Source organism: Mastigoproctus giganteus, chromosome 2, assembly GCF_048544385.1.
Source record: "Mastigoproctus giganteus isolate SK-2022 chromosome 2, ASM4854438v1, whole genome shotgun sequence".
Taxonomy (NCBI): Eukaryota; Metazoa; Arthropoda; class Arachnida; order Uropygi; family Thelyphonidae; genus Mastigoproctus; species Mastigoproctus giganteus.
The window spans coordinates 226,767,055-226,792,630 of record NC_143576.1 but is presented as its reverse complement, the minus strand read 5'-3'; the positions used below and the strand labels follow the sequence as shown (position 1 = coordinate 226,792,630).

Here is a 25,576-nt window from a genome sequence, read left to right as displayed (position 1 = left end):
GTTTTAGAAGGCAGTGCGGTAGAAAAATGATATAAATGAATCTGCAGACAGTAAAAGTGTCATTTACAAATATCTGGAAACCAGTTCAGCAGATCTGAAGGAGGATTGGTGGAGTGATTTCAGACCACAGGAATTTGCGTAAAACAGATTTCGGATCTGCTCGTTGGTTTTACCTGGAACATCGTAAGCAAGCCACAGTTTTGTTTGGACAAATCACGTGTAAGGCCATAATAGAATCAAAAATCGGGAATGTACAGCAATAGATGTTGGTGCACCATACTCCGTAGCAGCATAGGTCACTCGTCTTGAAGTCTTCAAATCCAGTCATAGACCAAAGGACTTATTAAGGGCCTCTTCAATCGAGGCTGTGCTTAGCTGATCTCAGGCGAACAGAGACGGATTTCCCCTTTGAATTCTTCTGAGTTTTTCAGTCAGCCCAACATATAATTTAGCCAGTCAACACATACTTCTGCAGACAAATAAAATTATACTGTTATGAACAAAAAGCTCCGGTGCCTTTAAACCTTTCCATAAATAAATTAAAGTGTATCATTTATATCCTTCGTGTTTACCATATGCCAATATGGTAAACATATCAGGCAGAACTCTTAAAAGAGTTAACTAGATGAGTAGCTAGAAAAGTTTTAGTTATAAATTTCAGAACAAAATATTCGGATAAGTGAAGAATGATTATAGAAAACGAAATATTACTCTCCAGCTGTCTTTATTAAGTAGGACACGGAAATTTCTAATCAATATTCTTTAGCTTAATAATACCTAATTTTAATGATAAAAATTTCTTTGAAAATCAGCTGTAAATTTTTTTTTTGTGTTTTTTCTAAGTTTTTACAAACAAACGTGAACACTATTTGCCATAGATATGGTGCATATTTTCGCAATTACTCTGTTTAGCTTGCTATCCTTTTATTTTTCTTTCATTGCTTTAGACGGATTATGGCCTTCCAGCCCCGTATAATTAAAAGTGTGAGTGATGATAGGAGTGCACTGTCCAGAATATTACCTTAATCCATAGAATGTTCACACGGAGAATGAGATCAGTGCCATCTTACAAGGTGCGTAGATTTTAGTTTAAAACAACTTTCAGTACTGGAAATCGAATTTATAAATACGAGGGGGTATCAGAAAGTTCGTACCCTTACCTAGATAAAACATCAGTAGGGAAATGTCGTTCTTAATGTACGTTGTCTACATATTCGATAACTAACATTTGAAATTTCATTCCCGTAGGTGATCGTACACCAGAGGTGGAGCCCGGAATCTGAGGAAGGACGCTATGGTTGACAAAGTGGAGCATCGAGCAGTGATCAAGTCCCTGCATTTGCGGGGCAAGAAAGCCCAGGAAATTGACGAAGAAATGAAAACTGTGTATGGACAGAATTGTCCATGCTATGACACTGTAAAAAAGTGGAAACGGGAGTTCCAGTGTGGTCGTGCAAGTGTCTTTGACTAGCCAAGAGAAGGAAGGCCATCAACATCCACAGACAATGAGATGGTAGCAAAAGTTGAACAGCTGGTTCTGAGTAACAGACGTTTGACAATTCATTTCGTCTCAAATGCAGTGGGAATTAGTTATGGGTCTGTCCACAGCATTTTACGTTGCTATCTACATATGTCTAAGGTCTCCGCACGATGGGTTCCAAGATTGCTAACGCCTTTGCAGAAGCAATGTCGAATACAGTGTTCTCGCCAAAAGTTCGATTTGTGTAATGCGGATGTTGAGAACTTTTTTGATTGGTTGGTGACAAATGAGGAAAGCTGGGTTTACCAGTATGATCCGGAGATTAAAGACATGTCAAAGACATGCGTAGATGCCGCTTTGAATCGTCTCAGGAAGTCATCAATGAAGGGGAATCGTGGTTTCAGGCAAAAAAAGTGCGGGGCTTCTATGATCAAGGCATTAAACAACTGATCCATAGATGGGAGAAATGTGTTACTGTACATGGAGAGTACATAGAAAAGGATTAAAGTTCCTGCGAAGTTTCACCTTTCTAGGGCTATTATTTCTAGGTAAGGGTACGACTTTTTGATATCCCCCTCGTATTTTTAATTCGTATTTTTTATTATTTTATCGACACTAAAAATATCTTCCTGAACGGCCCGTTACTATCATCTTGTTTTTGAAGTTCGTGTATTGAAGGCTAGCATTCAAACGTAAGCTTTAAACGTAATAGCTCTGACTACAATAAAGTTGAATTTTAAATAAATGTCCCCGAATTAATTCAAACAAATGTTATTATTTTTAAAGTAGTCATTTTGGAAGGCTATTTACTCGTTCTAATGCTACTGCCACCAGTTTAAAACATTTTTGGAATTCCTGTTTTAGAATGGACTTAGTCACATTTATTGAATATTCTAAATGTTAGAATATATTTTGTCCTTTAAGGTCAAGTTTTATTTTTAAACACAACCAAAGATTATTCGGAGTTGGTTGGTTGTTGCAGGGTTTTAGGCGCGTCAGAAACTTAGGTAATATCCTCTGGTTCATAGCTTCACTCCTCTATGATAGGGTACTACAAGTCGACGCCTATGCACAATCGCACAAGAAGGCAATTTCTGCTGGTGTTCCGCAAGGAGGAGTCTTATCTGGTTTATTATTTACAGCCATCATTGCACCTCTTGTCCGTAACAATGAGAAAATCATCACCTATGCAGATGATATAAAAATTCTAACGCCTATTGCTTCAAACAATCACCTTGAAGCTACAGCAAGCATTAATGATAGTCTCATCAACGTCGCCTCTTACCTCAAACAGTATGGACTCTCAATCAACCCACAAAAAACAAAACTAATGGTGTTCTCTCTCAGATCAACCCCTACAATAATAGCCCCAACACTCGATGGAACTGTAATATCTGCCATCCCTACACATGTGGATTTGGGAATAGTATTTGATCCAAAACTCCGGTTTCATGATCATGTAGACAAGCTCACTTCCAGAGCAGCCTCTCTCCGATGGCTAGCTGAACAACAACTTATTTATGTTAAGGAGCCTCGTATAATTAAGAAATATATCAGAACAGTACAGTAGTTTATTCTCCACTCTATGCTGCTGAAGTGTGGGCATCAGCAGCTACTACAACGAAGAAACCAATCCTCGCTGCAGAATTCTGGCTACTTAAATGGGCTAACTGGAAAGCTTGTCTCCCACCACAGGACAGAACTACAGCTTTAGCTACCTCACTGGGGATGCAGCGACTCCCTGACATCATTGAAATACAACGACTGATAGCTACAGTTAAAATGATCACGGGCCAGATCTCAACACCGTCCATTTGGGATTCGTGTTACTGGCGAATACCCAAGCCAGAACTTCAGTCAACCCCGATGCTCCGCTCGAGGAATCGGAGGCTTCATATCTCAGACCACTTCCTCCCAAACCAAATGCTACCGGAAGTACAGCACCTCGACGCTGACCTTCAGACGTTTTGCAGCAATAAAACCTACAGGAAAGAAATATTAGCAGCTCGCTCCAATCCCAGAATCTAATGAGAACAAGTTCGTGCATCCTCCACACCATCTGCCAAGCTATCCTGTGCCACGACAGAACTAGTTTGACAGAGAAGTGCCATTCATATATATTATATATTTTATTGTAAATAAAATTGTAAATGACATATTTGATTGTAAATTTTATTGTAAATATAACCGGACGATGTCACTTGTAAATATAGTTAATACTGTGTAATGTGAGGAAGTGTAATGACATGTTTACATGTTACATCTTCAATATTAGAATGTGCATTATCCATCATATATCCTGATGTGAGCATTATCTATTATCCATGTGAGCCCCTGGTCGTTGGCCGTGATGGGACAATTGCAACTTTACTTAAATCTACATATATACATTGTATTAATTTAGTTGCAATAAAGATTTTCTCTCTCTCGCCATATTGGGCCGATGTATTATGTCTGTAAATTGCGTATGTTCTGCCCTCAATTTGCTGTTTTGTTGGATGAAAAACCCGAGTTTCCGGGAGAAAAATCATTCCACCATCGCTGTTGTTGTTGTTGTTGTTGTTGTAGCAGGATATATATATATATATATATATATATATATATATATATATATATATATATATATTATTATTATTTACTGTATAGTATTGTGTATATATATATATATATATATATATATATATATAAAAATCATGCAATCCTCGCCTGAGACCGACTAACTCAGCCACGTTGTGAAAAAGGCCATAAAAATTCTTTACATCATCGACGGGACTCAAACTGAAGTGTTTTTCATCAGGAATGGGGAGGATGGTGATTATACCTATAGTGCGAACTGCTGAATGTCGTACAGTTGGTATAATCAACTTCGCTCCAGCTCTGCTTCTAAGGCCACATGCGAAATTCATTCTCATTATTTGTAATCACAGGGCGGGCGCTAGGCTGGACGTCGCCCGGGTGCAAAGCTGAAATGGGCGCCCCTGCATTGCAAGGCGGGCGTCCCCAAACATACTAAACTTCACACTAACACTTCGAAAGGGCCCCACCTTGTAGTGGCGTCCGCCTGCAATGCAGGCTCTGCAGGCTCGCTTCGCCGGCCCTGTGTAATCACACTTCATATGAATTTTATTAATCTATTTTACTTTATCAAACCCGTTTCCTTGAAACTGGTTTGATAATGTTACATGTTAAGATAAATCATGTTAACATTCTAAAGTTCCCAAACAGAAATTGAGTTTATGTTATTAACAAGATTTTAATGAGTTTTATTGTTATTAGCATATGGTGCAAGAAAGCCTGAGGCTAATGATGCACCAGCCAAAAAAAAAAAAAAAAAATCTATCTGAATTACTCTGTGCGCGTGTGTGTACGAGAGAGAGAGAGAGAGAGAGAGAGAGACTGTATCACAGTGCAGTGGGCCATTCTTTTTTTTGGACAGTGTAAATTTATCTTTATTGCTAATGAGTTTCCACAACAGATGTACCATGAGCACATGCCCACAAATATGGAAATAAGCTGATCCCTATATTCACCGACCCGTCTTTAATAATAGAGATTATTGATTAACCCTTTGGCCAGGATCTTTGAATTGCTATAGCAGAAAAGTAAAGTGCAGCCATTATCAACCCACTGCAGGGTGGAAGCCTCCTCAACAATTCATGCTGAGGGAAATGGACCATAATCTGCCACGCTGGTCCAGTGCGGGTTGGCAGATCGACCGTATTCAGCAGGCAGGGGCTTGAACCCCGGTCTACTCAAAGAGCGTGTGCTACTGCACTCCCGCTCCTGCCCACTCGGCTACGGAGGCCGCTATAGCAGAAACTTGCCCTTAATTCCACACTGTTCCAACTTGTCCAGCAGTTTTTTATGTGCAACAGTATCAAAATCTTTATTGAAATCCAAGTATATGATATTAAAATTATTTTTTTTTCATCTAGTTCCTTTGTTACCGCATCATAGTATCCAATCAGATGGTAGGACAAGATCGCCCCTTAAATCCATGCTGTGTCTGCAGTATAAAGGCATTCCTGCAACCAGAGATTCCATTATTTTCCCTTGAACAGAACTTCAACTAACTGATCTGTAATTACTCGTGTCACCCTTTTATCCTCCTTTGTGAATTGGAGAGACGTTTGTGCCTCCCCTGAATCAAAAGGTGCTTTCATAATAATGGTTAAGAGTTTCATGCCTCCTTTGCTGCCTCCCTTAATATAATTGGATAGGACCCGTGTACCCCAGGTGTCCTTTTGATTGTTTATCTTCAACAATTTCTTCTCCACTTTGCTCTCAGTTATCACAAAATCATTATTTCCCTGGTGGAGTTTTTGGATGCTGTTTCTTAATATTAAATGGATTAATTAATATTAAGAGTCAAAATTAATATTTATTTTTGGATGCTGTCTTTTAAATAGTAAATGTTCTATTTATTATTTTACAGGGGGATGAATCTTCTCATTCTTCTACCGAACTCATTAGCCATGATGATGGGTTTTTCATTGATTCCATGTTTCCTCCTGCAACGTCCTCTATATTCCATACACGAAAATTAGTACAAGGAAAAATTAGTTGGAAGAGGCCACATGTAAGTGCAATTACGTGCATGTTTGTATTTTATTCAGTTATGGAAATAGTTCTAACAAATTGCTTTTACAGATTTTACGTTAAAGGGTATGTTGTGGACTGCAGATTAGTATTCTGCAGAAATAGTGCATTATGCATTGCTTTTCCAAGGAAGGTAATGGCTATTTCCTTTACCTACCTCCCCAGATTGACCAATTATATATCATATATAGTAATAGTAATAGTAATTGTAATAGTAATAGTAATAGATGCATGTAATGAAAGAAAGCAAGCGTATGAGCTTGTGCAGCTTCAGCAAAAAAAAAAAAAAAAAAAATTACAAAACAATTCCTTCTAAATGTTTGTCCAGTTCCTCCTTAAATTTATTCAACCTATCAACTTCCACGACGACAGATGGAAGTTTGTTCCAGCAATTAACCACCCGCTGGCTAAAGGAAAATTTCCGCACATCTATTCTACATCTGTCTTTTCTTAATTTGAATTTATGCCCCCTTAGATTCGTAATCTGAACAAGTGGAAGGATCCCATCAGAATTCAGCGTGCTTATCCCATTCAACGCCTTATATACCTCAATCAGATCACCTCGCAGGTGACTAGTCTCCAGCCGCTGCAATTTGCAGTACTTAAGCCTCTCTTGGTAAGAGGATCCCTTCATTCCCCTCACCAATCTTGTTGCACTTCTCTGTACACGCTCAAGCAAATCTACATCCTTCCTAAAATGAGGCCTCCAGACATGTACGCAGTACTGAGGCGTGGCCTGACCATTGCTAATTGATAATCACCTCCTTTTCCCTGATCATTGAGAAAACCCCATTACCTGCTCTGGCAGCCTGTCTGCATCGCTCAGAAAACTTCATATCTGACTGCACAATTACTCCCAGGTCTTTTTCATTTTCTACCACCTTAAGTGTAGTACCACACAGTTGGTACGTTTCTCTGGGGTTACTTCTACCCATATGCAGTACTTTGCATTTGTCAAGGTTAAACTTCAGTTGCCACTTCTTAGCCCATCTGCAGAAATTATCTAGATCCTGTTGCTGTAGCACAATGCAGTTATTATCATTAACAACACTGCCAACCTTTGTATCATCTGCAAACTTCGACACTAAGCCTGATATACCTTCATCAATATCATTGATAAATATACAAAACAACAGAGGACCCAACACTGAACTCTGTGGGACTCCACTAATAACATTAGTCCACGAAGAGCAGCACCCATTAATTACCACCCTCTGTCTTCTCCCATTCAACCATCCTTTTATCCATTGTAGCAACTTACCCTTAATACCATTCTCCTCCAATTTGTACAGTAGTCTTTCATGCGCAAAACTTTCAAAAGCCTTTCTAAGATCCAAGTATATGATATCAAAATCATTTTTTGCATCCAGTTCCATTGTAACCACATAATAGTATCCAATCAGATTTTTCAGACAAGACTTTCCCTTAAGAAACCCATGCTGTGTCTGAATTATTCCTGCAGTCTTGTCTAGATGATCCTGCAATGCATCTTTAACCAGTGACTCCATTATTTTACCCGGAACAGAAGTTAAACTAACAGGTCTGTAATTACTCGTGTCACCCTTCGATCCACCTTTGTGAATTGGGGATACATTTGCACTTCTCCAGTCCGTGTGGACCTCACCTGAGTCCAAGGATGCTCTCATAATTATGGCTAAGAGTTTGCTTATTTCCTTTGCTGCCTTCTTTAATATAACTGGACAGATCCCATCCATCCCAGGTGCCTTTCTTATGTTTAACTTCAACAAGTTCTTCTCCACTTTGCTCTCAGTTATTACAAAATCATTAAACACCCTGCTACAATTTGATAACCTTCTGCCATTCTCAAACCTTAATAATTCCTCATGTGTGAATGCAGATGCAAAATACTCATTCAGTTTGTTTGCTATCTAAGCAGGATAATCAATAGTCGAACAATCGGTATGAAGTGGACCAATCTGATTCATCCCCTTCCTTTTAGAGTTTATTAGCATTAGCATTAGCATTACTAGAGGCATATGATGCAAGAAAGCAAGCTTATGCAGCTTCAGCCAAAAAAAAAAAAAAAAAAAAAAAAAAAAACTTCCTCTTCACCCCTCCGTTCGTTCGACCTGTCCAGCTGAGCCTTAAACCTATTTAGGCTATCAACTTCCACAACAAGGGATGGACGTCTGTTCCACCAACCAATTACCCGCTGGCTAAAGGCAAATTTTCGCACCTCTATCCTACATCTGTATTTCCTCAATTTGAATTTATGCCCTCTCAGGTGATTATTCTGAACAAATGGAAAAATCCCATCAGCATTGAGCATGCTGAAACCACTCGAGGCTTTATACACCTTTATCAGATCACCTCGCGATCACCTCACTACCTATATAAGCAAAGAAATGGTTGCTGTTTTTCTTAGCATCCTTTGCCAATGATTTCTCGTAATCTGCCTTCGCTTGCCTAATGTCCTTTGTGACTTGATTACAGACTAGCTTGTATCTGCCATAGGCTTCTGTGTCACCTGATAATTTATGTGCGTTTCATGCATTTTTCTTCTCTGCCACGAGTCTCATTAGTTCATTTGACAACCATTTAGGCCTAAACCTTGAACATTATTTCTTAATAGGTATGAAACGTCTAGTAGCTTCCACGATATACAGTATATATTTTTTTTCAAATGAGAATTTCTTGCACTTGACAATGGCCCACATCTTTGTGACACGTACGGAAACCAGGAATCAGCTTTCTTTGGGAGTGCTGTTTCAGGAGCCGCCGTGACACAGAGACATATATTGAGTGGCCTCTTTCTTAGGTGCATCCCTTTTAATGAAATAGAGCTTTCCTTCAGTAACAGTATTATGTATTTGTATCATGCGATATACAGCAGGTGAATAGTTATATAAGGATACCATTTGTATGCAACTCGGTGCGAGAATAGCTTAGACTTCAGATTCAAGTGAATTTGAACGCAGCATGGTGATCGGCGTCAGATATTCTGGTGTTAGGAAACTTAGGAAACTGCAACCCTATGGAGTTTTACGTACGACTGTATCTAGAGATTGGTCCAATAACCAAATGACATCCATCAAATAGGTACCCGGTAGTCGGAAATATAAAATTGATGAAAGAGACCAATGGAAGCTGACAAGGGTTGTGTAGTTAAAAGAGAAAGGCTACAGCTAGTTTGTTAGTTTAATAACAACCTGGTACAACAGCAGTAACCCAAAAGGAGTTTCATAACGCAGAGCTGGTCGGACCGTTGTCATGGATGGGTAATCACAGTCTTTCCTCAGTTTGAATCTATGCCCTGTCAGGCTTGTAATCTGAGCAAGAGAAAGAATCCCCTCAGTATTAAGCCTGCTCAATCAATTCAAGGCTTTATACACCTCAATCAGATCGCCTCGCAGGTGCCTAGTCTCCAGAAGCTGCAAGCTGAACTGTAACCGGATTCTACTCGTTCAGCAAAAAACAAGATGTACGGTTAGTTACAGCTTGTTTAGGTATCCAACACTGGACAGTAAGAAAATAAAATAAAATGTTGCTTGGTTTGATGAATCTCGATTTCTGATGTTTCACGTTGATGGGAGGACTAGATACTATAAATAAGCACGAGTCCATACATCCATCCTGCCAGATGGATGTATGGACTCGTAAAAAATGCAGGCTCATGGCGGTGCAATGATGTGGGGCGGTTTTTGTGGTACACATTGGGCCAGTTGATACTAATGGGGCAAAATTGGATGTCATGGGTTATCTGTAAATTGTTTTCGACCAGGCGCAATCCATCATGGCTGTAATGCATTGATCTGTGAATGGGGTCCTCCAACAAAGTAATGTGCCATATCATAAGGCCAATTGTACAGAACTGGGTCCAGGAACATTACAGTAAATTCACACTTCTGCGGTGTTCTTCCCACTCACCTGATCTCAATCCAATTGAGTGAGCACATGGGGATGAGATGGAACAAATTCTTCGGAGTAGAGATCTGCGACAACCTCCTAGTTTGCATCAACTTCTGTTTCCTTCATGAGACTGGCTGCCATTCTGTGCATCCGTTCCAGAAGAACTACATCCTTTCTAAAATGAGGCCTCTTTATCTGTATACTGTACACCTGTATTAGGAACCACTCAGTGTATATATTAAAGTGATTATTAGACTTATGAATCTTCTATTCATATAATGTTTACCACTTTCATTCATAGGAACTAGCAGATCAGCCTAAGTTACTTGTTGATGGAGTCAGTAGGCATGATATCGTCCAAGGAATTCTAGCGGATTGTTGGTTTCTTTCTTCATGCGCTGCTGTTGCTCAACGTCCAGATCTCATACAACAGGTTAGCATAAGTTTTCAATGAAATTGTGAAACTTTTCGAAAAGTTCTGTTGTGTAGTGTGACAGGTAATAGTGATATCCAAGAAGTAGATGGTCTTATTTGTTATTAAAGAAATTCGGTGAGATCTTGGTCTTACTAAACTCTAGAGTTAATATTTACCTAAAGATTAATTTAAAAAAGAAAAAGGTACAGGGAATCATAAAGAAAATATATTTGGATACACAAATTATGAATTCTCAAATCTTTAAAATTGTGTTCACTAACATCATAATTTTGAAGGATTCGTTTGTTTCAGATAATACCCCTGAATCAACCACTTTATGGAGAGGGCTACAAAGGACAAGTAGAATTCAGATTTTGGCGTTTTGGTAAATGGATTACTGTATACGTTGATGATCTCTTGCCTACTAAGAACGGAAAACTCATATTCTCTAGATGTTCGGATCCCAGCGAGTTTTGGGTGGCACTGCTGGAAAAGTCCTATGCCAAGTTAGTACATTATTATCTATTTTCATTTAGGCAGCATCAAGAATTTGCAAAGTTTTGATCTGTAGCTCATATTAAGTATTATTGTAGTGTGATTTTGATTGTTAAACAGACATTAAATTATTCGAAAAAAAAATTCATATAATTTCATATATGAATTAAAAAGGAGTGCATGCTTCTAAGTAAAAGTGGAATGTCACATCAATGTAGATCAGCACTATTTGCAAGCGAAAATACGATGTACATCAATATGGTCTTCATGAACAGCGTCCAAACTTTACGATAGGGAGTCGAAAAGGTGAATGTTAACTCAGTGAACATTGAGCCATGATTTTTATGCATATGCAATCAGTTGGGCAATGGTGGTAGAAGCTGAGAGGCGTCGATCTTTCTTTTGTTTGTTTATTAAACTAAGCGGTTCCAGCCAGTCTTCTGGCAACCCATTTAGAATACCGTACAGATACGGCGCCTCCGTAGCCAGGTGGGAAGGAGCAGCAGTACGTAGCACACGCTTCTTGATTAGACCGGGGTTCGAGCCCGTCACCACCAAATACGGAGGATGCGGAAAGGTCAGGGAATGACCACCGCATATCCCGGAGCAATATGGCCCTAGTTGCTAATGCTCCTAAAAAAAAAAAAAAACCAAATAACAATAACGTACAGATACATCATCCAAAATACGTGCCACTCCTGGCACGCGGAGCTGACAAGGGATCTACGTACTATCTAGCATTCCAAATGAATTTTAAGTTCTTTTGCTGTCTTGGTAATAAGTCTAATTTAAATGTATTAGCAACGAATGCTGAATAATTCAAATGTCAAGAGGCCAATGCATGCATTCCAAATGTGTTCAATTGGCGATACGTATGTGAACGTGCAGGTCAAGGAAGCAAAATAAGCAGTTATACTGGTTTCAGAATGGTTTCAACATAATGTCTTGTCAATCAGCCAACTGACAACTGATGGCTCACCATCCTTCGGAGTGTTGCCCTCTCCCTCATGCAGGCTGGATTACCTCTATCTCCGGCGTGTATCACTGGATCCTTGACAGAAGCATGATTAGTCAGTAAAGGAGACACGATATCCTTCTTGTCCCCAAGCAGCTCTCTCTCCAAAGCTGCAGAGGCAGGAAGATGAAATTGTATGAGAGGGCAGGCGAGGCAACGAACATTGAGAATGTGACGCCACTTCTTGCATTTGTATTCTAATCGTGCTCTATGACATAAACGCAGACAGCAATTGCGTTATGATTTTGGAAATCTGTCGCATTGTGACAGATGTTTCGTTATAGAACAATGCAAATAAGCAGCGTTCTCACCACACCGTGTAAAAAGACCCAGGTTCGAATCTCGTCAGTGAATTTTTATGGCTTTTTTCCCAACGTGACTGAATTAGTCAGTCTCAGGCAGGGTTAGCATGATTTTTTCTCCTGGAGACAAAGGTTTTTCATAGAGAAAAACAGGCAATATGAGCCATGCAATTTAGAGACATAATATACACTGAAATGACAAAATTCATGTCATACCTGGCTCCTGGGCAACGCGACGCTGTAATCCTTCTCGCTAGTGGACGAACACACCGCTGGTAGGTATATAGGTACACTGCATCATTGCATTCATGTAGACGGTAATTCCATGTCAGTATGGATAAACGTCGTGAGTTAATCGGCTTTGAAAGAGGGATGATAGTGGGTGCCCGACTCATGGATCACTCTGTCTCAGAGGTGTTACAGAAATTGCACTATACCCGTTCGACAGTATCAAGAGTGTATCGGGAATACGCCATTTCCAGAATAACAGCTCATCGTGGACAGCGCTGTGGGCGGAGAAAGGTGGTTGATGAACGTGGCCTTCAACGTCTGTCTCGCATTGTTTCAGCCAACCGGAGAGCGACAGTGCCACAAATCATCGCCGACTTCAACGAGGTAGTAGCCAGAAACGTCTCCACCAAGACAATCAGGCGATCATTAGCAGCAATAGGTTATGGGAGCTGCCTACCCACCAGAGTCCCATTGCTAACACCACAACACAGGACTCTATGCCTCAACTGGGCGAAAGAACATCGGCACTGGATCTTGGATAACTGGAGACGGGTCTCCTGCCCCGACGAGTCCCATGTCCAGTTATTTCGAGCGGACGGGAGGGTGCGCATCTGGTATAAACCGCACGAAGCTATGCACCCGTCATGTCAAAAGGAACTGTTTAGGCAGGTGGATGGTCGGTAATGGACTGGGGCGTGTTCAACTGGCACATGTTGGACCTCTGGTACGTCTATACGCATCTCTGAACGGTCCAAGTTACGTGCCCATCCTCCCAGGCAGACCATCTGTATACCTTCACGGTCACCGTGCACCCACAGGGCAATGGACTCTTCCAGCAGGACAATGCGCCTAACTCACAGAGCCCTAGTGACTAGAACATGGTTCAAAGAGCATTTCGCAGATTTTACCACCATGGAATGGCCTCACCGTTCATCGGACATGAACACTGTGGAGTATCTTTGGGAAGCTGTTGAAAGGTCCGTTCGAGATTTGGATCCTCCACCCAGGAATGCGACGGAATTATGGACAGCAGTGCAGCAAACATTGATGGAAATACCTGTGGAACGCTTTCGCAAACTAGCGGACTCAATGCCTCGCCATGTAATTGCCCTTATCCGGACGGAAGGTGGGCCTACCCGTTACTAGGTACGCATCCCATGATTTCTGTCTACCCAATGTATATAATTCAACATGGTCTAAGTCTCTGATGCATCTAAAATCCTACTACAACAACAACAGTTTTAGTGAACGAATATATTAAGAATGTGACACATCTTTCCTATCAGTAGGCGGTGGATCAGTCGATCCAACCATTCTAACGTGGCGCACTATGGCCATAGATGCCGTTACGCCAAAAAAACCCCAATCAATCAATCAATCAATCAATCAATCAATCAATCAATCAATCAATCAATCAATCAATCAATTCTAACGTTCTTCTGATGACAGTGACTTCCTGGCGACATATCCTGGCGAGTACATTCCTGTATCCATTGTTACCTTAACGTCCGACCCATATTGACAGCAATTTTCCGTGTTACCTATCCAGCTTCTGATTATTCAATTATCCACAAAGGCCCTATGCATGCTAAAGGCATTGCACACTCTTTCATGGGTCATTCGCTCACCATTTTATTATTATTTTTTCTTGCCTTGCTTACTATTACACACTTTTTTAGAGCACCTTCAGATTAATACTGTACGTCAGGGTGGTAACGGACTGCGCTGATCAACAAATAGTTTACATCAGTATATGTTACAATCATGCATTCAGATTTCAAGGTAAATCCATCCACTCTTTCTAGGGAGAGCAATTTCAATGAAGAGCAGTGTTTCTTAACTTTAGTTACTTTTTGAGTTCAATTACAATAGAAGTTTATTGAGGCTTCTATCATAGAATCAGAATAATGATAAAAATACTGTGTTAAAAGGTTTTTTTCACTCAAGCTATTGTTTGCATTGAATATTGTCGACGTGTCCAGCCTTAATGGATCACTTCAACTGACTATTGCTACAAGGCAGTGATGCTCTCACTGATTATTAACGATTATTTACCAGAAACTTTCCCATTACAGACAGCCTTGTGCTTCTGTCACCTCCTGTAACCGATCGTTGTAAGATAGAGTTGTCATGGTGAAGAGTAAACAAAACGCAAAACATCGTCCAAATAAACTATGTCATCTCCACAGCCAGTTGACTAAGTGGCACGAGTTAGTTACCGTAAGTTACCAAGTGCCCTCCATCGAATCCCGTCTAAGCTGAAACACTGAACTGGAACTTTTTAAATTACTGTTGCTGCTTTGGGGAACTTTTCTCCTTTCTGCCTGTTATTCTGTTGTGTAAACAGCGTTGTAATGGCATAATGCAGCGTTGCAATGGTAGCATAGTGCATCATATGTAATGATGCAATTAACATGGGCGCCTCCGTAGCCAGGTGGACAGGAGCAGCAGTGGTAGCACACGCTTCTTGATTAGACCAGGGTTCGAGCCTGTGACCACCAAATATGGAGAATGCTGAAAGGTCAGGGAATGACCACCGCATATCCCCGGAACAATATGGCCTTAGTTGCTAATGCTCCTAAAAACCAAATAACAAACAAACAAACAACAGCAGTTAACATAAAGGACAACAGATACCTACAGCGCACTAACATATCTATCCCTCTAATGAGTTCAAAAATAAATAATCATACTATTAAATTAAATGCAGGAAAGACCTTTCATGAGACTTTCCTGCCAGGTAATATTCAGCTAGCGGAAGTCTTATCATCATTAAAGGTGGCTGGTACAGTTCTATCTTACTTATAAAACATCACAGAAATTAAACGTTGCAGAAAAGTGTCATATTAAGGCTACCCAAGAACTATCATTTGCCCATGTGTAGTATGTCCATAAATGGAGTTTGTTCTCTAGTAGATTTTCCCGTTTTCCTGGGCGAAAAACCTGAGATTCCGGGGTAGGGAAGGCCTTAATATACTCTATTGAGACCGACTAACTGAAACGGGGAGTGGAAAAGTCCATAAAAGTTGCTGGCCTCATTGAAGGGATTCAATCCTAGGCTTTTCCAATCGGTGTGGGGGAGGAAGAAATATAACCCCTGTGTGATTGAGTGGGATAAAACAAAGAGTAGTAATCAATGGACACTGCTCTTCGTGGACTAATGTTATTAGTGGAGCCCACTGAGGGTTCCGTGTTGAGCCCATTCAGGCATGACGGTCTGCTACTTCAACAAGATCTAGAAAAGTTAGGCAGATGCGCTGAGAAGTTTAACACTGACAAACGCAAAGTACTTCATATGGGTAGCAGTAGCCGCAGAGTAAAGTAATAATTGTTTGGTACTACATTCAGGACAGTGGATAATGAAAAAGATCTGGGGGTAATTGTGTAGTCATATACGAAGTTTTCTAAGCAGTGAAAAAAGGACGCAAAAGTAGCTCATGGAGCCTTGTCAATGATATACAGGAATTTTGCTAGCAGGGATAAGGAGGTGATTATTCCCTTGTATAAGGCAATGGTCAGACCACACCTTGAATACTAGAGGCATCATTTTCAGTAGGATGTAGAGCTGCTGGAACGAGTACAGAGAAGGGCAAAGAGATTGGTGAGGGGAACAAAGGAGTGCTTTTACCAAGAAAGGCTTCCACTGAATGCTGGTGGGATTCTTCCTCTTCAAATTGAGGAAGGACGGTTGCAAAATAGATGTGCGGAAGTTTGCCTTTAACTAGTGAGTTGTTGATTGCTGGAACAAACTTCCATCTGTTGTTGTGGAAGTTGATAGCTTAAATAAATTAATGAAAGAAGTAGACCAACTACTGGTGGGAATGGACAGGTGAAATGAAAAGCATTTTTTTTTTTTTGCTGATGCTGTATAAGCTTGCTTTCTTACACCATGTACCGCTACTAATACTAATGCTAATTTTGGTAGCAAGGAGGTGATTATCCTACTGTATAAGTAGGATAATCACCTGCATTTTAAGTACAGCATGCAAAGCTGGAGGCCCAATTTAAAAAGGATGTGGGTCTCTTGGAATCGGAAGAGAAGGGCAACGAGATTTGTGAGGGAGGAACAAACGAGTACTCTTACGAAGAAAGGCTTCAGTTCTTCAGATTGGAGAGTCTAAAATCTGGGTACCAATGAAGAGAACTGATTGAGTTGTTTAGCTTAAGGCTTTTAGTGAATTGAGTAAGTTGAATGCCAATGGAAATATTATTACTATGGTAAGACAGGTGATGTGGGAAGTGGTATTTTTTACCCTTTGGCTAAATCTCTATAATATTGCTTTCTTGCATCATTTTACACCACTACTACTCTTATTAATAATAATATTATTATTATTTATTATTATTTTCCAGCAAGCGTGGTAAGACGACTATTATAACCAATGTACTACTTGTTAGGATACTATTCTGGTATGGGCATCATTTCTGTGTAGGTTCTGGTCCTCCTATCATCCTTGGAGCGGACGGTGCTTGCTCACCTCACTATTGGGCAGACAGAAACAATGCTGAGGACCATTTTCTTCCTGCGTTGTTGACCTTTCACCCAGACGTTAAAGGATTGCAGAGTATTTGATAATCATGTGATGATATATTTTTACAACACGACAGCTGCAGAAGCATGTTTATTTGTGCAGTAAAGACTAAGGCAGCTTGGCGATTTGCTTTAGATAAAGAATTATTTTACACGTATGGACATTACTTGCTGTAATGTCCATACGTGTAAGATAAGCAAGTTGAATAAAGTAAATTTTTTCTAACATCCTATCAGGTTAAGCGTACCTTGTCAGCATGGATAAATTATTTAAATAACTAGGTGGTTACTCTGATAATTTTGGCAAATACGAGGACTTTTATTTGAACTAAATGCGGTTTCTTTTTCTCCTAACCTTCTGCTATTAAAGCGTATGTTATTCTTGCTACAGGGTCCACGGCTCTTACGAAGCCTTAGAGGGAGGTCAGGCAATGGACGCTCTGGTTGATTTGACTAGTGGATTGTCTGAGAGATATGAGCTAGAAAACTGCCCTCCACATTTGTTCAGTTTTTTGCTACAAGCTTCAAGAAATGGTTCCTTCATTACATGCTCCAGAAAGGTATTACGTTATTGTTTAAAAAAATCATATCTGTATTGGTTTTGAATATTATTATATTACTCATAGAGTTACTATTTTTACAGATGATAAACAAATACTTATTTTGTGACGAGTTTAAGAAGAATGTCTACAGTTACACAACAGTAATTAGTTTTGTTTCGTGTCTGAATATAGAAGAGGAATGATCTTTCAAATGCGTGACTAAGCAACTAGTTTCGAAATGTCATTAAGAAAGTTTTAATGTTATTATTTAAAAAATATATAGTTTATGTTTAAAATTATCATTTAAATATCGAATTATGAATTAAACTGATTGCTACTACACAAGAATGGATATTCTATAACCAGAAAAGTAGCAGTTTCTGTCATTTGTGTTTGTTCTTACTGAAAAGATGATTATTAATACAGTATAGATTGCTGAAGTGTCTGTGTATAGATTACATAGGTGGCAGCACTTTTTTGAGTACTAAAGTGTTGCCACCTATGCTGAAAGGAATTAAATTAATCGTGATTTCGAAATATTTTTATTTGAAGGTAATTTGATATTTGTAAATGAAATTTTGGAAATTAATTTTATTAATTTATTTTAAATGATTGTTTGAAAATTATTGTATTATTTCGTACTTCGTGAAACTGAAAACGAAATACATTAAATACATTTCGTCTAAGATATTTTAGTATATTTTAAATATATATATATTATTTTTTTGAAATTTCTTTTCTATAGGGAGACTGGAGACTGTCCCACATCGCTGATTCCAACGGTTTAGTTTCTGGACATGCCTATACTATTTCAGCAGTAGCAAAGGTAACTTCACATCGTTAGGCCTTTCTTTATCTGACTAGTGAGGAGTAATGTTATTAATTATCAATTCGTTGAACTATTTCTAATGAGATACAGATTTTATTGATAATAGTCCAAAAAATCAAATTTTAATTCTTTTAAAATTGTTTTAAATTAAGTAGGTCCGAATGCCATTTAAGATATTTTTAATAACTTTTGGTTATTAAAAAAATTAAGTAATCATTTGAACATTTGCATCTCTTTTAATGAACTTCCTTGGTCGGAGAAAATTTAGGTTTGAATCCGGTTGTTGATCTTACTTGATGTCAAAGTATTGTGTCTGTAAATTGCGTATATTCTGTGGTTGATTTGTCACCCTCCGTAGCACGATTCGTTTGAAGAGGTCTTGGTTAGGAAGTCTGGAAGAATTTCTAAAAGTTCTCTTCAGTCGAGTCTGTAGTTAATCGATCTCAGGCGATGGCAGTAGGATTACACATACTAGGATTACATGGGAGTAATATTATTCCTGGTTTTTCAGCCCGCACAACGTGTAAATCTGCTTTGAACACACACTTCTACAGACATAATGGCGAAAACTTCAGTTTTCCGTTGAAAAACTCGAATTTCCTGAGGGGAAACGGCAGCCCTCGTCGGAAATCAGCTAACTTGGCCACGGTGTAAAAAAAGCCCATAAAAGTTCCTCACGTTCATGGGGTTCAAATAACTACTATGCTACTCGTGCGGTGTCGGTGATGTCAGGAACATCTTGAATTTTTTTTTATTTTTGGCACAACTGTTGAATTAACTGGAGGTTTAGAGAAAAAAGTTTACTAGCAAAAAAAAAAAATAAATAAATAAAAATAAAATAAAATAAATAAATAAATCAACCTATAAACCGATAAATCGGGCTCAGAATATATGTTTTACCTGCCCTAGACACTCCACAACTTGATTTGCCTTGACATTAATGCAAAAAACCCAACCCAACCAAATGTTTCGCGGCATAAAGATGTTCAGGAAGTGATTGATTGGAAGAGCCAATCAGCCACTTATTTAGAAGTGCTTCCCATTAAATAAATCACCACAAGTAATTCTGCCTGAAATTAAACAAACTTGGACTCTTCAAAACTGATTGGAACGGTTGTTGTAGGGTTTTTGGCGTATCAGCAACTTAGGCCACATTGCGTGGTATATAATGTCTGTGAATTGAGTTATATGGCCAATTTTCTGTTTGCTGGACTCGAGTTCCCCTGAGAAAAATCATGCTATGCTCACCTGAGATCGATTAATTGGACCATGTTGTGAAAAAGGCCCGTAAAAATTCATCGTGTCATTGACGGGATTCGAACTCGATCTTTTCCACCTGATGTGGGGAGGACGGTGATTATACCAACTGTGCTACCCAGACACTGGGAAGTGTTACAGCTACTATACCATCACTGAGGGCTAAAGGTTAAAGTAACTTATATTTGACAGTGTAGGGCAACAATTTATGACGTGTACCAATACTCTCACATAAAGTACCTTAATATCTCTCTTCTTCTACTTTTCATTGTTCAAAACCTTCTAAATATTATACTCTTTTCCCTTGCAGGTAGCAGAATGGATATAATCACCATCTTTCCCGACACCGGGTGGAAGCTTGAGTTTGAATACCATCATTGATACGAAGGATTTTTGTAGACTTTTTCACAAAGTGGCTAAGTTATTTCCTAGTGGAAGCCTTCCTACCCTCCATCTTCTTCATATATTGCTCATAACTTAATCTGTCACCCCTGCGCTCTCTCCAACAAAAAACTAGTCAGTCTTTTTTTTTAAGGGCTTGTCCATAGTAAGCTCAGAAGAAGACAGGGTTCGCCCAGCCAGAAACTTCATCCCTACTACCTTGTCCGGCTTCCCGCGGCCGGTGTAGTAACTAAGGATTGACGGGGCTCTAGGCTAAGAGGTCAATGAACAACATAGCCCCACCCTACACTACATAAACCACACAATGTAAACTACGCAGACATGGAGGAAACCCCTGGTGCCGTTTGACCCCAAATGCACTTTACATAAACCACATATCCCTCATGCTATCTGTCTTTTACAGGGTATAGTATTGAACACGAAGAACTGATCGCGGAGTTGTGGAAACCACCGGTGCCTCTTTACCCTAAACATTATGTACAGTGTCTATATAACCTTTTTTTTAATGAACACCTCAAACACGAAAGGTATAAAAACCTATAGTACTTAGCCCGCGCATGGGTTGAAGGAGATGGGGAGGATGGGGGATTCCGGAATCTGCTCTCGAGACTAAACATGGGTTTCACCACTTCAACACTCCAATAAGCAAAGGGCTGGTGTTGCACCGGTTGATGAGAGTCATCTGTCACCTGCATTTGTTCTTTGGTCGGTTTGCTGTTTGTTGGACGAAAAACCCGAGTTTCCGAGAACAAAAAAAAAAAACATGCAACTCTCGCCTGAGACCGACCAAGCTACGTTGAGAAAAAGCCCATGAAAATTTCTCACGTCATTGACGGGATTCGAACTCAGACCTCTTCCATCCGGTGTGCTAGGACGTTAAACAACCACTGTGCTACTGCCTGGGCGATTCCTATTCTTTGCTTCAATTGATATAATAAAGCAAAATGGTCAGATGAATACATGATTACATTGAACTTAAACTGAATCCGAAAATTGCTGTATCCTTCAAGGTTGTTGTAATTGCAGGCCGGACTGAGTGGATCTGATCTGATTTATTGTTGTGTATAAAGATCGATTTTTTGAATGTGAGAAGAAGAATAAATTATCACAGGGAACCTTATGGTATGTTAGAGATAGAGTACTAGGCGAAGAAATTTTCTGGGGTGTATTTATTTATTCTTCTTCTCCGTACAGACTTTACGCACTCAACTCTTAGTTTTACTATGCAAAGTTGTTGATCAATATAATAAAATCGAAACACAATAAATTTTTCCAACAATCCTAGTAAATTTAATATTTTGTAACTACAGGTGGAATTGAACTCTGGAGAAGAAGCTTCTCTTCTCAGGATACGAAATCCATGGGGAAATAGCGTAGAGTGGAATGGGGCATGGAACGATAGGTAAGGATGATGTTTTGAATTTCAATAAAATAGTGTAAGTAATGATGCTAAAGTTTTTAATCGTTGGAACGAATAGAATGGCAATACTAAGAGATTCATTCAATTCACGTGCGATCTTCTAGCGACACCATATGGAATGAAGTGGATTCAACTACTAAGGAAGATATTGACTGGAGGAAAAAGGGCGATGGAGAGTTCTGGATGAGTTTCTCTGATTTCTGCCAGGAGTTTGAGGAAGTTACGATTTGTACCTTGGGTCCCGATTTCAATGGAAATGGGATCGCTGATGAAGTGGGTCAAGTAAGACAAATATCGTTGGCGTTAAACTCTACTTGATTTACGCATAAAGTTAAATTGATTTACTATTTTAAATTATTTCATTATTACATTCATTTGGTTAAATTACATCTTAACAATGCAAACTATTATTCTCACAGGTTAAAAGCGTAAAAGGACGGTGGGAACTTGATAAAAGTTGTGGAGGTTCCAGGAACAATCTAGTACTGTTTGCCACAAATCCTCAATTCTTGTTTACCGTTTCTGGACGACGTAAGTATGTTGCCGTTTTGTTTCCCATTCCAGTATGCTTAAATTCAAATTCATCATACTGGAATTTTTGTATAAGGGCAGAAAGACCAAGTTGTATTCGTTCATGCGTTTTTGGTGGTGACAGCACTACTGATGAGCATAATCAAGAATTGAAATAAATAAATCGATTATGGCATTTTTATAATTGATTATATGTAAATTAGTTGATTATGAAAAAAATGACAACAAGAAATCTGAACTGTAGAAAAAACCACAGTGGAAGGATTTGATCTGATACATGATATTGTAGTATACAGTACATACACATGTATGCAGAGAGAAAGAAGGAGAGAGGAAAAGAACAAAAAGAAGAACTACTGTCTAATAATAACAGCCCTTTAATTTTTATAACATCAGATGGAATCCGTCCACTGTGGTTTTTTTTTGTCTTTTTTAGTTTCCTTGTTGTAGAGATCAGAATGAATATAACGGAGCCTCAGGATACTTTTGGAAACTAGTGAAGGAGGGGTCTCGACGAAGTATTAGCATTAGTAGTGGCAAAATGATGCAAGAAAGCATAATTATACAGCATCATAAAAAAGCCATTTCTCACAGCACCTGTCCATACCATAGTTTGTATAGATCTTCCTTCCTTGAATTTATTCGAACTACCCACTTCCACAACACCACATGGGAGTTTGTTCCAACAGTCAACTAATCGCTGGCTGAAAGCAAGCTTCCTTACCTTTATCCTGCAATTATCTTTCCTCAGTTTGAATTTATATCCCCTCATGTGTGCGAGTAGTCTGTAAAGAGGAAGGATGCCATCAACATTGATCTTACTCAATCTATCCAAACTTACTCAATGATCAAACTTACTGATCTTACTCAATCTATTTAAACACCTCAAATAGATCTCACATGTGCCCAGTCTCTAGACGCTGCAATTTGCTGAGCTGATGCCTCTTTTGGTAAGAGCATCCTTTTGTTCTCATCACCAATCTCGTTGCCCTTTTCTGCACTCGTTCCAACAGTCCGCATCCTTCCTGAAATGAAACTTCCAGACTTGTATGCAGTACTCAAGGTGTGGACTTATCATTGCCTTATACAGCAGAATGATTACCTCCTTATCTCTTTTCCTATATATCATCGACAAAATCTCACGAATTCTACTTAGCAGCCCGTATACACTGCTCAGAGAATTTAATGTCTAACTGCACAGTTACCCGCAGATCTTTTTATTTTCAACTACCTCGAGTGTGGCATCACTCAAGATAGAAAAGAACGTAGTAGGTGGTATGAAGGGTTTCCGAAAAGTAAGGTAACACATTTTTTTTTTCTTAATAATGATGAAAGGGAATGAGATGAAACTCGATGGACAGATAGACCCGTTAATAATGTTCAAAAAGACCGCCAGTGCAGTGCAGTGTTGCGGTACTGTCGCCTCACAGCATGTTCCAGTTGCAAAATGGCGGCTACCGTAGGAGTGTGTTCCAAAACAGGTGTTAGTGAAGTTATTCGCTTTTGACAAGCAAAAGGGTCTTCACCAAGTGACATTCACCGTGAACTGGTTGCTGTGTATGGCGAAAAGGTGATGACAAAACAAAGAAGCAGGTGTGCTTTTGTTGCAATGAATTTAAAGCAGACCGTGTTGACATTGAAGATCGACATCATGGCCATAGTGTTCTGGGATCGCCAAGGCATTCTGTTGGTGAATTTCTTGCCGAAAGGAGGAACATTAAATGCACAGCTTTACTGTGTAACTTTGAAAAAAACTGAAAGCCAACATTCGACGCAAACGACCAGGACTCCTGACAAGCGGTGTGATTTTGTTGCACGACAACGCAACTCCACACCACTCGTTAGTGCTTGCGCCGTAATCGTTGGGAAACTCTGTCACATTCCCCCTACAGCCCAGACTTAGCGTCTTCAGATTTCCATTTGTTCGGCCCTCTGAAAAAAAACACCTTTCAGGAAAGCATTTCACCACGGGTGAGGAAGTTCATCAGGCGGTGCGATGTTGGTTACTGAGTGTGGGCATAGACTTCTTCAGTACTGGTATTGATAAACTGATCCATCGTTGGGACAAGTGCATCAATAAAACTGGAGACTGTGGAGAAGTAGTGCATGTTCACTTATTTCTTGGTGTGTAATTTCAACTTCGTATTATTAAACATCATCGAGAGAAAACATTTGTTACCTTACTTTTCGAAAACCCCTTGTACGTTCTTCTAGGACTACTGCTACCATATGCAGTGCTTGTTAAAGATCCTTCTTAACAAGTTCATTGTCTAATAAAAAGCATCAAAACAACAGAGAAAATCATCCAATAAAAAATATAATGCTTCCATGAAAGTAATATAATACAAAACTTAATTAAAATAAAATACTGTAAAGCTTCTGAAAGTCAAGGATTTAAATAATACAGTATTTAGACTATAAAGTGTTTTAGGACAAGAGCCTAATGCTGCTTGGTAGAATGATTAACGTATAGGTTAGTGGATGGTAGTATCCGCCGAGAATAAGTAACATTAGCTTCTCCACCGGTGAAGCGTTAATTATTCGAGATAGTGCAATACCACGTAACTCGTTGTGAAGGTATTCACAATATGAGATATAATTAAAACGATGCCAATTTAACTTAAATGTGAACTGATGTTATCTAAGGGTAAGTTGCTACAATGGATAAAAGGATGGTTAAGTGGGAGAAGACAGAGGGTGGTAATCAATGGGTGCTGCTCTTCGTGGACTAATGTTATTAGTGGAGTCCCACAGGGTTCGGTGTTGGGTCCTCTGTTGTTTTGTATATTTATCAATGATGAAGGTATATCTGGCTTAATGTCGAAGTTTGCAGATGATACAAAGTTGGCAGTGTTGTTAATGACAGTAATGGCAGTGTGCTACTGCAACAGGATCTAGATAATTTGGGCAGATGGGCTAAGAAGTGGCAACTGAAGTTTAACATTGACAAATGCAAAGTACTGCATATGGGTAGAAGTAACCCCAGAGAAATGTATCAACTGTGTGATACTACACTTAAGGCGGTAGAAAATGAAAAAGACCTAGGAGTAATTGTGCAGTCAGATATGAAGTTTTCTGAGCAATGCAGACAGGCTGCCAGGGCAGGTCATGGGGTTTTGTCAATGATATATAGGAATTTTGCTAGCAGGGAAAAGGAGGTGATTATCCCTCTGTATAAGGCAATGGTCAGGCCACACCTTGAGTACTGTGTACAGGTCTGGAGGCCTCATTTTAGGAAGGATGAAGATTTGCTTGAGCGTGTACAGAGAGGGGCAACAAGATTGGTGAGGGGAATGAAGGGATCCTCTTACCAAGAGAGGCTTAAGTTCTGAAAATTGCAGTAGCTGGAGACTAGGCACCTGCGCGGTGATCTGATGAGGTGTATAAGGCCTTGAATGGGTTGAGCACGCTGAATTCTGATGGGATCCTTCCACTTGCTCAGGTTACGAACCTAAGGGGGCATAAATTCAAATTAAGAAAAGACAGATGTAGAATAGATGTGCGGAAATTTGCCTTTAGCCAGCGGGTGGTTAATTGCTGGAACAAACTCCCATCTGTCGTTGTGGAAGTTGATAGGTTGAATAAATTTAAGGAGGAACTGGACAGGCATTTGGAGGGAATGGTGTGATTTTTTTTTTTTTTTTTTTTTTTTTTTTT

At 39.4% G+C, this 25,576-nt stretch overlaps 1 protein-coding gene across 1 annotated transcript in view; it reads left to right on the top strand.

Moving 5' to 3' along the window:
- LOC150090200 (calpain-A-like) overlaps nucleotides 1-25,576 on the top strand; it is a 65,300-nt gene that overhangs the window by 29,010 nt on the left and 10,714 nt on the right. The window contains exons 3-10 of the mRNA XM_090369012.1: nucleotides 5,916-6,059; nucleotides 10,251-10,382; nucleotides 10,677-10,870; nucleotides 17,330-17,498; nucleotides 18,226-18,306; nucleotides 21,279-21,370; nucleotides 21,493-21,670; nucleotides 21,808-21,919. Coding sequence (XP_090225138.1) covers nucleotides 5,916-6,059; nucleotides 10,251-10,382; nucleotides 10,677-10,870; nucleotides 17,330-17,498; nucleotides 18,226-18,306; nucleotides 21,279-21,370; nucleotides 21,493-21,670; nucleotides 21,808-21,919 — 1,102 coding nt within the window. The remainder of the gene's footprint in view (nucleotides 1-5,915; nucleotides 6,060-10,250; nucleotides 10,383-10,676; nucleotides 10,871-17,329; nucleotides 17,499-18,225; nucleotides 18,307-21,278; nucleotides 21,371-21,492; nucleotides 21,671-21,807; nucleotides 21,920-25,576) is intronic.